This window comes from Halictus rubicundus, chromosome 3 (assembly GCF_050948215.1).
Source record: "Halictus rubicundus isolate RS-2024b chromosome 3, iyHalRubi1_principal, whole genome shotgun sequence".
Classification (NCBI taxonomy): Eukaryota; Metazoa; Arthropoda; class Insecta; order Hymenoptera; family Halictidae; genus Halictus; species Halictus rubicundus.
Genome location: NC_135151.1, coordinates 23763204 through 23777891, shown reverse-complemented (window position 1 = coordinate 23777891; position 14688 = coordinate 23763204). Strand labels below are relative to the sequence as shown.

Sequence of the window (14688 nt, the reverse complement as noted above, 5' to 3'; positions counted from 1 at the left end):
GCGGTGATAGGTTTAGTGTTAATCCTGAAGAACGACCAGTATTTCAGCATTTATTACATGAAGTCGTGTACACGATTTACTTTCTAGAACTTGAAAATAATTACGAAACTATAAAGGAGTCGAACTACGTCACATGTAATGGTAGCATCTGTAACGTTACGCAAAGTCGATTGTACAAAAGGAAATCGATGATTAGGCGATGGTGCCCCTGAAAGGTTAAAATTCGTGAAACGTGTTTGGTGTTAGCTGACAAATATGCTGTAACACTATTCCGAACCCTTTGAGGACGAATGTCGACGCAGCGATAGCATCGCATACTTTGCATCTAACTCCTGGAGTTGCAAACGTGTCATTTAATCGTATGCAGAACAAAAGATCAGCAGTATACGTTGCTCCCATTATTTAAAACTTTGACACGCAATCCAATTGCCCGAGGAAAATATTCATAGTATTTCGAAAGAATCCTCAGCAAAGGGTGAATGTACCCTCTTCGAATATAATTGGGCCGAAAACATTGGAAATAATACTTGAACTGCGCAGTAATGTTATGTTATTCATCGGAATGCATAGAAAATTCGATAATCAATGTTAACGAGCTTCCGATCGGATAAACGTTAATTATCTGGGGAGATGTAGAATGACGAAATTTAATCAAAGGTAGCGCACAGTTACAGGATCAGAAAACTGTGGGGCATTGTACGTAGTTCTCGTTAAGAACGATCGATTAAACGTTCGTTCGGTAGGGAAGCGAGAGCGAGACCACTCTACGGCTCCGGATACATATCTTTCTCGTTACACGCTGTTATCAAGTGGCATCGATGGATTTACTTCGGGAGAAAGTCGTTCTTTCTATTAATAGGACATTTCGCGATAATAATCTCGAAGTATCGAGCACGACGAATTCTTCGCGGGCTCACGAACCTGCATCCTGTGCTAGAGCCGCCGCGGTTGATCGTGCTTCCTCGCGGCGTCGTTTAATTGGAAATTAGAAAGTAGCGCGTGTAATCACCGATGAAAACTCATTCGACCATGTGTCTTCGGATTTTCTAGGATCTGCTGCCCGCTAGCCTTGTCCACGAGCAGTTGCAGTTCGTCGGAATGGCCGCACAACGACCAGGTACATACATGTCGAATTCACAATAGCAACTACACCGACTAAACTAATTTAAGGTGACAGAAAAATGTTACCTGACCTTTCGGTCAAGCTACTCGATGTTTTCATTGCAGGCCGATACATTGTCAAAAACTATTTCCTTTTGTTGTCGATAAATAAGAGACTAGCATGTACTACTAGTTCTCGCGTGTACTCTTTCGTTGCTAATGTATGTTCCAGTCTTAACCTTGCTATGAAATTACATGTTTTGACCCTTGCAAGTGATCGATGGTAGGCATAGCACCATGTTACGAGAACGTGTTAATTATCGTGTGAAGAAACGACAAATTTTATCTTTAATTCAACGACTCGTTGTCCTACTAATTGTAAAGAAAATCGCGAATATGATAAATCTGTAAAATTCACAGTCTATTAACTGGACACGCAGTGCGTAAAATTTGAATAAGATCAGAAGTTCGGTAGTTCAGAAACAGAGAAAGCGTGTATAGTAGAAATACTTGGAAAGTAGTTTGAATCCCTATATAGGTGTGTAGGTACCAACGTATTACATACATATGTAATATGTATGTATATAATCTTTCTTTGGAATAACGCGGTATGTATTTAGAAATCGTTTGAATCGACTTGCAGGCGCAGGAATGGACCCGCAAGCCGAACAACACCACGGTGATCCGTATCAATCAAAACCAGAACCAAAATCACAGGCACATGGCCGGGCCAGGTCACCCGAATTCGCGCAGCTACGACGAAGAGATCGACAACGAGCCCCTCTACGACCCCGTGGCGCCTCGAATCGATTACGAGGTCCACGATTTCGACGCGAACCCGCGGGACGAGGCGAATCGTCGATTAGCTTATCGCCGGGACAACTGCAGACAACAGGAGTACATCTACGACGGGCCGGCCGACGACATTCCTCCGTATCACGGATCCAAAGTAAGGAAGAAGCTTTCTAACTCTCGCTGGCTCCTTCAACCGTGAACGTTTTTCGCGAATGCAAACAATTCCCGAAACGGAATTCCGTCACGGAATCGAAAAGAAACTCGTTCTTCGGTAATTATAATGCACGTTTAACCGGCGCTTTCTACATACTGCCATCATAATCGGCTTCGATCTTCCGATCGAATTAGCGTGACGATCGCTCTACGATACACCTTCGGAGCATTCAATTAAAAAGAGAAACGATCGCGAGGCTGTTGATCTTTCTTTCTGCTACACCTGGACAAATTTGATGACTTTTCTTCTGGTGTTCGTAGGAAAACGGCATGCAGAACGAAGGAGACAGGAAAACGGTGACTACGGTAGAGGTGCATCAGTCTGTCTGCCCGCCCGCACCACCGCCACCATTGTCTTATAAATGGCCAGCAGGTTTGTCTCGAAGTCGACGACTTTGCTGATCAGCTTTTGCCATCTTTGCTGCAGTCTTCGGATCAGCTACACGACAGTGTTCGAACGCCCTTTTAACAGTATCACTTTTTTCAAATCCGATCGAACGGCCCGACATTTCGAGCTTTTTTCGAGCCATTGAAATCGGTTGACGCAGAAAAAAAAAACGTATCGAAAGATCTAAGAATCTGTGGATTTTGGAAATTGACCTAAATTCGCGAAAAACTGCATTCACTAAAAGAGTATTAACGCGTTCAGCTTTGTCCTCTAGCATATTTTTCTAATTTCAATGAAAAAGAAGATATGAGTTGTACCTTCTAATGAATGCAGACAATTTTCGTTTTACGCAAAAATCCGCAATCCAGTAATAAGTTTCTTATACATTTTTCTCAAACACAAAACTAACTTTACAAAACAAGGACACAACTAAAGTTGATTGCGTGGAAAAAAGATTTCAAGAACGCAGCAAGGTAAAGCCAAAACATGGTCAGCTCTGTGTGGTGAAATCAAAACGTTCTCTGATAGAAAACGGTCAGAGATACAGAAGTAGATTAAGATCGTTGGAATTAAGCGGAAATATTTATTCAACCAAACAAACCTTATCGTGACTGATTACATAACTGGATCAACTGGATGTATTTGTTCGTCGAGGACGATGATAAAATTTGATACGTCAATTCAGATTACAAAATTTGTTGCGCGTGTCATGTAGTCAATTGTCTACTTGCGCGACACAAAAAACGAAGCTAATACATTATACGCGGAGTTATGTGAAGAATGTTCATGTCCTAATGACGATATTCAACATTCGCTGACAATAAGCTTTTGGTGCAGGCCGTGTTAGTCACTCAAATTTAAGAAATATCGTAAGATCCTTACATTACGAAATTGAAAAGATTGATAGTTACAGAAAAAACGGGAAAATTTATTTAAATACCGGCTTCAACAGAAAGATACACAAAATAGGCTCCGAACTCGTTGCACTACAATTTATTTTACGGCTACATCGATTACAATTCCGTCGTACAAAAGCATCTGAAAGAGATAGAGAGAGAGAGAGAGTAAATTGATATTTACTATATGTCTATATTTTCTCTACTGGAAAAACATCAACGTCGGAAAGATAGAATTTTATACCTGTTTGTAGAAAATTAATATCTTACACGTTTAATGAATTCTATTCGAAATCTTCGTAACAAGTCAAGCTCGATGTCCTAAAGCAAAGTGTTAACGTGTTAAAAAAGTATATATTTCTATTATAAAATTCTCCAGACACCTTTATGCCGCGAATCACATGAATTTTTTAACATTCGATCCGGCCGGTTTGAAATTATGTAGCGGAGTTATGTAGCGGAGAAGCGTGCTGCGTTGCAAACTTTTGAAAATACGAATGATAAACCGACGGTAGAACGATGTTCACGCAGAGACGAAACCAATGAACGCCATGGGCATGCAAATGGGCAGCACGATGTCAATGGGCAGCACAGGCTCAACGGAAACCGAGTCGAGCTTGGAGTCGTCCTGCAGCAAGGACTCTGCCTCGACCTCGTCGTCATTGTCAACGTCCTCCTGCGAGCCACCGTCGACAGTCTCTTATGGTTCGGTGACGGCAGCCACAACCGGGACCAATAAACCCAATGACACGCCAGCTACGACGCATCCGGCACCCCGCAATTGTGCCACAAGGACGTCGCCGATCGCCTGCACCGACTTGAGCACTGCCATAACGCAAGAACTGCAGAGGCGGGCACAGCAGGTACGAGTGCGGCAGTTTTCTTTTGTGAAACCAACAAGTAGTCGCACAACTACTCCTCCGAATAAATTACCGGTATTCGTGCAAACCTGCATTTCTTTTAATCCAAAGGAAACGGTAGAACAGTGGCAATAGGTGTAGGGGAGAATGGGGCAATGGCGGTCGCTCGAGCAAACTTGGAAAAATGAAAAGGACTACCATTGCCCACACCTCTGGCTAATAATGGTCGTTTTGCGTACAATGGTGGTTCAGGAACGCTTACAGTTTTCGCGTGTACAGGGTGCTCCAAAAACGTTCTACTGCCTTGAAACATTTTTGGGACACCCTGGACACCCACCAGAAGCATTCCGAGAGGGTTCAAAGGCCGCAAGAGGTACACCGCAACCATACATTTCATTGTCCTGGCCAAAATAGTAGCAAATATTACATTTATTTTCCGTTTCGTCTATGTCGGTATCATCGTTCTCAGAAAGATTCGATCGTTTAGTTTCTCCCTTTAAGCTTAATCTTTTCATAAGTTTTTTCTTTATATTTTTCTGATTTCTTCTTTTTCCTTCGTTGATCGGCATATACGTTAATTGATAAAACCGATTGATTAAACGGATAAATCAAAAATATTCATATAAAATATAAGTATAGACTTTTGTACTCGTAGCACATTTATCTGTACATATTCTGCACAGACATTACATCTATCACGCTAAAAACCAAATGAAGCTTGTTTTTAAACTTTGTTGTTTAAAAACTTAAGTCGTGCCGTTTTCTAATAATAATACTGACAGTCATTGCCCGCTGTCCGCGATTACCTTATCCAGCCCAACATTTTTCAAAAAATTATTGTACTCTACGTTTACGAAGATCCACAGCCTGCTTGATAGCTTGAGTCAGCTATCTGTAATAGAGCAAGATAGCCAAACCCACGTACGATTCATTCAAAAGCGATGATCAGTATAGTACGTGAAAAACGATTAGGAAGTCTTAAACGTTAAGTGGACAAAGATAGGAGCGTGAGATTGTAAGAATGGTAGAAAGGACAGATTGTTTATCATGTTGTTCCGTTCAATCCATCCTCTCATGCTAATGTACCTCTTTCGATATCACGTTTTATTCTAATCTATTCTATTCGTATGATTTGCAGTAGTTAGTTGAAATGGTTTCGCCTGTCTGTCTTATTTTTACCGTTAAAATAGTACTTATTTTAGAGCTACTTTTTTTTTATCCTTCACACAGAAAGAAACAATTGGAGCAGAAAATTCTATACTCAAACAAGTTCTCATTCTTTGTACCTTTTATTAATTCTGAAAATCCTTTACCTTTTATTTCCTCTTTTTTCTTGTGTGTGTGTGTGTGTGTGTTTTTCTAGCAGTAGACATAACGTAGTTCTAGATATGTATATGTAGCGTTGTCATAGCTAGTATGGCTAGAGTTGTTAAGATTTCTCACCAAGGTGACTATCAAGATGTTGTAAAAGTATGAAGGATATTTTCCTTAGAGAACTAAAAGAAAAGTGTGTACTGGTCATCATTTAAGTAAATGAACTATTATTTTTAGATGTATAGGAATTAGATGCAGATAGACAGTCGTCCTCAAGGGGTTGAGATATTTGTATCTTTGAATGTCTATCCTCGATTAATATCAGTATCCTAGATTCTGGACGAATTAGTCCCCGTCAGTCTTCTTGGTTATCGACGAAGCGACGAATCGTAAATGGGACTTTCTACAAGATAAACGACACGAAGGTTGCGTAGGCAATTTGTACAACGACCTCTCCGTTCAACGAATAACTCATAAAGTCTCTTTTATCTTCTCGTAATGATTAACACTCCATACTTTCATTAATCTGTTACACTTGGACGCGTTGTCTGAATCATCGTTGTCTCGATACCTAGAGTACTGCAGTTTGAAAAGTGAAATTATCAGTCATTCACCAAGTTAGTCACGCTTTCTTGTGTAGTGTTAAACGCGCCTACGCTGCCTGTCTATCTCTTCAAGAATCATGGTCTGCAATTTATTATTCAAAAGCACAGAGTGCATGCGTCGATGATGTAGAAACAAAAAATAGTTTCAGCTTTCTTCGCACGACGATACTGCGTAAGTTTGGCAACTCGCATGACGAACGCGTGAAACAATGATTCTCTGCCTCTGTTTACGGTATCTTTTACGTCATATTTCGAGATAACGTTCCCTTAAATAGATATTGTCTTCCAAGAAGGTAGACTCATCGCGAACTCTTACCTTGCTTCGCTCATTGTCGCGAAATAATCTTACTGTACACGTAGTCGATAGTAACAGCTGCGGTATAGTACAGTCCTGGGCGACGTGATCTCAGCATATCAATAACAAATCGTTTTAGTAGCGCAATCGGCATTCGTCCATCATCGATACACATCAGTTTTCCGTGTGCTTTCAGAGGAGTATAAACCTCGCGAAAGCAGAAGCTATGAAGGAGAAGACGCAAGAAGCACGCAAGCCACAGAACCCAGAAGCGCTCAGGGCGCAAGAACAGAAGGTCACCCATGATAAGGTATTTATATTTCTTCAATCTCATAAAAATCACGATTTACAATATCTCTTGTAATGCCGATTTTTTATTCTACAATTACTGAAATTATAAAGGTGCTTTCGTGGGAAATGATGACATAAATCTATTTAGTACAGCATGGGGTAAGAACCCTGTAACAAACACTGAATGATATTCGATGAACAGTACTATAAAAATATTAATTAATTATTACAATAATTGACATTTATTCAATCGTCACAATTGAGTTGTTAAGCACTTTGAAATCGTCTTCTTTGTTTTTAATTGTGTACATAAACTCGTTTACGACCGCCAAACGACTATATAATAAATTCAATTCCACACACGAGTCTGATCAGCGTTTAATTACTAATCTCGTTTATCGTGTACAGATATGTTTCGGCTATTTATTAATTAGTACGAGCCAAGCGCGCGCTCGAACAGAGGAAACATCACATCGAGCCGGGGCCTCGAGGCTGTAAAGACCCGGGGAAATAATGAGTCGAGAGAGAGAGAGAGAGAGTTGATCTAATTAAAAATTATTGCCGCGATGTTGCAAACGATCGAACTTTCGTGTATGAGCGTTGCAAACGACGATATTCAGAGGTGGGCTCGAGCTTTACTACAACCGTACCGTGGACGCGGCGAGGCGCGGGGCGGCGGGCGGGCGATGCACTTGCAATTTCACCGTGTTCTTGCTGCGTCTCCGATCAATTCCGTTCCTCGCCTCTAAATCGAGAAGTAAAAGTAACATTAAGCGGCGACGATAATCAAACCACATTCGAGCGAGTCCGCTGCCGATAATTTCTCGCAATTGACTACACACATAGGTGGTTGCAACGTTTCGTTCTGTTGCAGCTAATGGAGGAGTTCAAGCGTGCTCACCGGAAGATGTTCAACTCCAACCAGCAGAAAGTTCATTTCTCCGATCAGCCCATCGAACAGGTAAGAGAACGATGATCCTATTATCTGTCGTTATCTGGCCTCCTCGAATCGCCGAATTGACACGTTTGTAAAATTCCGGAAGCGCGTGTCTTTCCGTCGCTGTTATCTCTTGGTGAAATACCGCGATTCGTTCGACGAATTCCGCGCAAACGAAAACATCGTATATCGCGCTTGCAACGAGCAATGACATCGTTCAGCGATGACTTTCACTGTTTTCTTTCGCCGGCGAAGACGTTACAGCCTCTGACCACCGAGCGGAGCAGGTAAAATTTCTCGTTAGATTCAAGCGACGATACGCGGCGAACGCTCTGTGGAAAAAGCGGAACTAGGGGTACGTCTAGGACCAATTAAAAACCCTATTAGCAACCGAGTCGGAATTATTACGCGCGGCGAAGACGGTTTCCCAGTGAGGATTATGCATAGCAACCGGCGTGTATTAAATATTGGTATCTGAGAAAAAAGGAGAGAAAACGGGAGAAAGAAAAAGAGAACCGCGAAGCAAACATGAGACCGGGAGCATCTGTCGGTGATACGGACATTCTTACACAGTTAATTACACAACCGGCGAGATCTACTAATGCAAACGGATAACGCTTTGAACAGAGATAACGCAGGTAATAGTGCCCCGAAAGAATCGCGCGCGTTACGCCTCCGTGTATGTGAACGCGTACGCTCAGCTGCACCTGAATTTATGAAGAACCGCGTTATTAACTGTTATACAGCACGCGCTCCGTTCAGATAGAGACCGATCCGCCCGCTTATAGTCACGTACATTTCACTGTTTCGCCTCAGTATTGCAGTACCCTCGCGTTCGAGAAGGTCGACTGCCGCGGGAAACATTAAATCGCTAACGAAGCGCGATTAAAATTAAAACGATCAGCGATTACGGTATCGCCGACACGGTCGCGAAAACTAGCGAAGGATTTTCGATTGATCGGAAAGGAAATTTTTTGAGAAATGTGATCGAGTCACTGTAAGTTTTCGAAAATCGGTATCAGAAGATTCGATCCTCTTGCTCGTTATTGACACGGTAATATTTCAGATGGTTTAACTTGGTGTTCAATGAATAACAAACATGTGCACTAACCACGAAATGTAAATATTAATACTGATTACAAGGGGTGGAGATTAAACATTAGACTGGGGATCTTATGTTTTATGTTTAACACGTTGATTGGAATGTTGCAATCGCCAGAGTATCCAACAAAATTTAAATAATTTAGTACATGCAAAGCCCGAATTTTTATTAGGAGTTTAAAGAAATTTTTGTAACTTTAGAACAGCAAATGTCATCCTCTAGATACAGAAATGAACAGTGAATTCACAGTTTAAAAGAAGTTGAATTTACCCCGATGTGTGAAATATAAGTATTAACAACACCGGTGCATAAGATCGATCGGTAAGATAATAATAATCAGTGATTGACTTCAAAGTTACACGGAGCTTCAAAGAGTTAAGGTAACAGATTTGTTAGACAATTGTATAGTTGCTAGCATTTTCTAGAATTGTCGTGCAACGTGTTTGAAGCTAATGGATTATTTTCCTGTAAATATTGGCAATCATTCGATAGAAATAAATATTTTCCATTACGGTGAAAATTGATTTCTGAGCCTGGTGAAAATCAGCCGTATGTGGCAGACGAGAGACAGTCGACGTGTTAATGTATCGTTTAATTTTCGGAACTCTTGACAGAAAACTAAAGTTTTGTTTCTTCCGATGCGTAAAGATTTCAATGTACATAATCGCGCGCAAATCAGTCATTTCACTGCTGAAGGAAATAGTCTTTGCAACTCCTCGAGCAAGCGAAAGTCTCGCATCGAATCGAACGAGAATTACGAGTAGGACGTAAAACAGGCTGTTTTCGATAATCTGAAGAATTTCTTGGAATGCGACGATTCTGAGATTACAGGATCTGCTATCGGTCGGTAGTCGAGGCTGATCGGTTGGTCGATACCGCTTTAAATACGCGCGAGTGCCCGCCGCCACGGTCGATTCCAGCTTGGTTCACGCAACCTGTCGGTTTCTTGCAAACCGTGGCAGACGCGCAAAATAATAGAGCTTACATAAGAGCTGGAGGCAACGCTCGTGACTGTTGGTGCGGTTAGTGTGCGATCGGTGTTCAAGGTGGGTCGCAGAAACACCGCAAAATACCGCGGATCCGGCCACGAACTATGATTTACGAAATCTCAACGTCCTTAGAGACGCTGCCGCGCCGGCACCGTAATTCGTGATTCGGAAATGGCGGCGTTCCGTGTCCTCGGTCGTTGTTTCCAAGCGCAATCACGGGAACAGTGAAACACAGTTAACTTTTAATTGGCGGCGAGCTTTTCCTTGAACTGTTAATTAACGAGCGGCCAGACCCGTGATTTTATAAGGAGCGCGTCGAAGGCAAAGCAGGTGCTTGAAATTTGCCAATCCGCTGGAAAAGGAGATCGTATCGACGATGGAGGGGAAAGTTAATTGACGAATGATAGGAGCTTGAAGCACAGAGGATGGACGGTTCAGTGAGCTATGCCAAACGGAGGAGCCGGGTCTTGGTTACCATCACTCCCTACGGTGTTAGTTATCAAATTTTCTGTGTTTGACGTGCTATCGACGCGTTTGATCGGTCATTTCTGCATGGTAAAGGGCAATTAAGAACGCTCAGCTAAAACCACCGATAACGGGACAGATGTGTGTTGCGAACCTGCCATTCGCGTTGATGGAGCCTGATGTGCTCGTAGCGCGTATGCGCGTATGCCCCCCGTAGCCTTTCGAATGTATTTTCATAGAACAAACGTGTTTTTGCGATAACGTCTAAAAGGGGACGCTCTGGAAAATAACTTGTATCTCGACGGTGCGCTCGTTCGAACTGCTCCGTAGTCCTTGTAGGCTGACGATAACATGAAATTTCCAGTGAGACATAGATACTGTCGATATTATCGTCTCTTGACATTTGGTTCATTGCTTGAATGCGATAAAGGCTGCAACGTATGAAAATATGTTTGGAGCCGGACGCGATAAGTATTCTAATTCCTTCTATTTTCGCGTTGTCATCGTCAGATTTGCAAGGCCTTGCCTTATCGCGCAATGCCGTTTCGAAACTGTTTGCATGCCGTGAGCAAATAGGATATCTTGAAAATGTGTCCACCGTCGGTCGTTTTATGTAACGTGTTTTCAGTCTTTTATAGTTTATATGTTTTTTCTGTCGTTATTAGGAGCAAGAGAAGAGAGTGCTGAACAATTCTGCAACGCCAAACATCCCACCGGCACCACCAGCTCCTCCAGCACCCCCAGCACCTCCTGCACAGGTAGCAGCACCGCCAGTTCCACCTGCGCCACCTGCACCTCCGGCACCGCCGCCACTTCCGCTTCTTTCAAAGAGCAAGAGCAGCGAGGACGCCGTAGAGATGCAAAGCATCGAGTCGTTCAAACTGAAGGAAACGCCAAATCCAGTAATCCCAAAGCCACCGCCGACATACTTCCCTCTACAGAACTCGGCGGTAACCACGAACGGAAGTCCCCGACACACCGGCACCGGCACCGGCACCGGCACCGGTATCGGTATCGGAAACGGCACCGGAAACAAGCCACAGGTTAACGGGAAAGACACGTCGATCAGTCCCGTGTCGGAAGTCCCGAAACCTCCTGTTGTCCCATCAGCCGCTATGAACGGACAAATCCCGAAACCTGCGACGGGAAAAGTCGCCATTAGAATAGGAGCGTACGAAGGAGAGGCCAAGCAACCCTCCAAACTGGACTTCCTGTCGCAGCAAGCACGACCAGAGAAAAACGGTACCAATGAAATAGCGAACGGGCCAGTAGTGTCCAGATTGCAGAACGAACTGGCTGCAACGTTGCAGAGATCGAACCTAAGAAGAAAGACTGATGGGGTAGGTTGCGTGTTCGCTATAATTTTTCACAGATGTTAACATTTATTCGAAATAGTTGACAAAATAAAAAATTTCGGTGTCCACTGGTTACCATAACTATACAGAGCGGAGCAATTAAAAGAATTTAAGAATGTTACGTTACGTTACGTTAGAATCGTAAAACTTAACGAAAGAAAATACACATGTTCGTCTCGCTTCCATTGTTCAACCAGTACAACCAGTCCTTGTTAATTATTTGGTAACGCGTCCTCCAGTGAAAATGATTCAGCTGTTTGAGTGTTTCGGATAGCACTATGATACCCCCGAACAGTAAACAAAATTAGCTTCGGCTGAAGTTGCTACCGAACAATAGATCCCGTTTATGTGAGTAAAAATGACAGAACTAGGAATTAAGTTAATAGTAGGTTCGGTGGAGAGCGGTGGGACTGCAGTAGCACAGTAAGACCGTGAGAGTTCTGATGTCTTTTGTCTTTCGTAGGAGGGACAGTCAACAATCAAGCCGATCCCCGAAAACGGAACAACCTGCAACAACGACACAACGAATTCGGAGCCAGGAAAACTCCCGCAGAGCAGCGTCGAGAAGCTAGCGTCAGCTCTCAGCAACAAAGTCACGATTAAAGTGAATCCAGAGCAGAATAACCGATAGGAAGCTACGTAGCTATATCGTATATGTCGAGCGGATCGATTAGGAGTCCACCTTGTACCTCTGCCACAATGTACATTTTTGCACGCTCTTTCGGAAACTTACATCGACTTTATCGTAGACGAAAAACCGCTCCCCCTATTGGCGAGCTTCTTTTTTACGTCTTTTACCCGTACGTCTTTTTTTATATGTTATTTATTATCGTATTATAGCGAGTAAGGAGTTATTAAACATACAAACAAACAAACAAACAAACAAACAAACAAAACAAACAAACAGACAAAAAAAGAAAAAAAAAAAAGAAAAAAAAGAACGGCTGATACCTTTATTAACCGACACAAGGCACTGCGACACCTCTTACCACGTAAGCCCGTGTCTCTAAACTTAGTCCCCTCCGTCGCCGGCTATGTACGCGAGCCGTGGAACTCGACGGAGGCATCGAACTGAAAAATAAAGACAATGATACCTAATGGACTTCGGGTATTCGTCTCGACTTTCTTTCCTTGCTCAATAACCTATTCCTTATCCTTTAAGAGGGCCGTCATTTTTCCAAAGAAAACTTGAGTTTTCATTATGAAAAATTTATCGTACATGGAATGTGTCCGGTTTACAGGACAACAGTTATATATCTCGAAAAATATGATAGATAGGAAAGAACGAATCGGACGAAAGTTGTAGCATACCACGGGACACGTATCGTGCTGGAAACAACCTGTAAACATCAGGTGAAAGCACTGCCTACGCGTGTCTTTAGCTTAAACTGTTCGATGATATTCGTATGAAACATAAAAAAAAATTGCCGAATCAATTAAATAAAATAAATAAATTTGCCGTATCGCCGGCCATAGCGTTGTTCGGACTAAGAGTTGACTTTGTAAATAACATTAGCTCGAAGAATTGACATTGTCATGCATTTGTTTCTGAAGACTTTGGCTGTCAGTCTAGCGAATGATATTACCGAAGTAACAGCAATAACGTGGCTCGAAAGATCTGGCACCAGATCTTTTTGCGTGCAACTTTTTCCTTTGGCGAGCATCCCCATGTGACGCGTTTCGTCTCTGTCGAGCATGTGCCACAATGTCATGTCACTGATCCGGTAATGACAGAGCGCGGGTAACTGTATTCTCCTAAATTTCCCCGGTCTGGCGACACTGCCTCGGACGCGTAGGTGCCTCGTCCGTGGCAGCGGACGGCAACTCGGTTAGGTGCTCGCGGTGCATCTCCAACACTGTGCCTCGTTGAGAGGAGAACTCGAGTTGTTCCTGCAGAGTCTCCGTCAGTCTGACCACCGGTGTTGATATCCCAGGCGGCGATTATGCGGAGTTCTACAATATGGTAAAACGTAGGTTTAGGCTAGCTCCCATTATCTCGTGGTGGAATGTATGCCTTCGGATCACTAACGCGAGCCTTCCCGATGGCTCGTCCTTCTAATGTCGCCAATCGGTGCACCGCGGACCAGAATTTTCTGATGATTTTTATGGGACCGGAATATTTTAGGACGAGCTTTACCGCGAACTTTTATTCCGTCGACGAAAGACTCTATTTTTTCAACACTAAGTCCCCTACTTCGAACCTTTGATCCGGGCCTGGTGGCTGGGTTTCCTACGCTTGTTCCAAATTTTCGGTTAGCCGGCTTCTTGGTTCCCATCCGAAATTTCGAAATGCTGGGGAAGCAATCCCCGGTAACACCGTCACGCAATGCGATACACCTGAAGTAGTAGTGGTAATCTTCTCAGCGAATTGCGAGATGCGTGTGACTCAACTGTGTACGCCTGATCAATTAGATGGTTTCTTTGCAAATTGCTTTCGCATTCCTTCCATGTATCACATTATGAGACATCAACGATACGATGGATTCTTCCATGAAAATGTTTTCATATTATTCTGTTTGGTCTCCCACGTAAACAATTTTCATAGCCTCCAAATGTAATTGCACCGACCGTGGCACATACGAATTATATGATTCTAATCTTTGGAATATATATAGCAATTCCTCTCTTTGTTCTTTATTGACGTTGATACCTCGGTGTACCAGTCTGCGCAGTTTGTTAGTTTGATCCCTGTCGTTGTTTGTTTCTTTATTCTCGTCTTGATGTCCCTGATCTGCATCCCCGTTTTCAATATCATTATCTTCCCCACTTTCATTTTCGTTGTCTTCCCCGTTTTCAATCTCATTATCTTCCCCATTTTCATTTTCGTTGTCTTCCCCATTTTCATTTTCGTTGTCTTCCCCGTTTTCAATTTCATTATCTTCCCCATTTTCAGTTTCCTCGTCTTCCCTGTCTTTCTCTATCTCCATTAAGCATCTCCTTTCACACTTCTCACATCTGTACAAAAACTGTCTTACATTTTCCAATGTCATTTCCTGTTGGGAGATAACGCTCATGAAACTTTGCATTTCATGCACCAGTGGATTATCTTCTTCTTCCATTCTTATCGTCGCAGAATCTATAA

General features: G+C 42.8%; 1 protein-coding gene and 2 long non-coding RNA genes across 4 annotated transcripts in view; 2 read left to right on the top strand and 1 right to left on the bottom strand.

The window, feature by feature from the left end:
• Window positions 1–12704, top strand: part of LOC143352985 (uncharacterized) — a 67559-nt gene extending 54855 nt beyond the window's left edge. For both annotated transcript variants that reach the window (XM_076786065.1, XM_076786066.1), the window contains exons 7-14: window positions 1051–1117; window positions 1745–2050; window positions 2371–2482; window positions 3925–4256; window positions 6664–6777; window positions 7633–7719; window positions 10917–11591; window positions 12070–12704. In XM_076786065.1, coding sequence (XP_076642180.1) covers window positions 1051–1117; window positions 1745–2050; window positions 2371–2482; window positions 3925–4256; window positions 6664–6777; window positions 7633–7719; window positions 10917–11591; window positions 12070–12237 — 1861 coding nt within the window. In that variant the 3' untranslated portion in view covers window positions 12238–12704. The remainder of the gene's footprint in view (window positions 1–1050; window positions 1118–1744; window positions 2051–2370; window positions 2483–3924; window positions 4257–6663; window positions 6778–7632; window positions 7720–10916; window positions 11592–12069) is intronic.
• LOC143352986 (uncharacterized) lies at window positions 7762–9619 on the top strand. The gene is made up of 3 exons (XR_013082035.1): window positions 7762–8692; window positions 8762–8814; window positions 9446–9619. It is a non-coding gene; the product is annotated as an uncharacterized LOC143352986 (long non-coding RNA).
• LOC143352987 (uncharacterized) lies at window positions 12557–13252 on the bottom strand. Its single transcript, XR_013082036.1, has 2 exons — window positions 13193–13252; window positions 12557–12677 (listed from the first exon to the last, which is right to left on the bottom strand). It is a non-coding gene; the product is annotated as an uncharacterized LOC143352987 (long non-coding RNA).
• Window positions 13253–14688: the final 1436 nt, after the last annotated feature.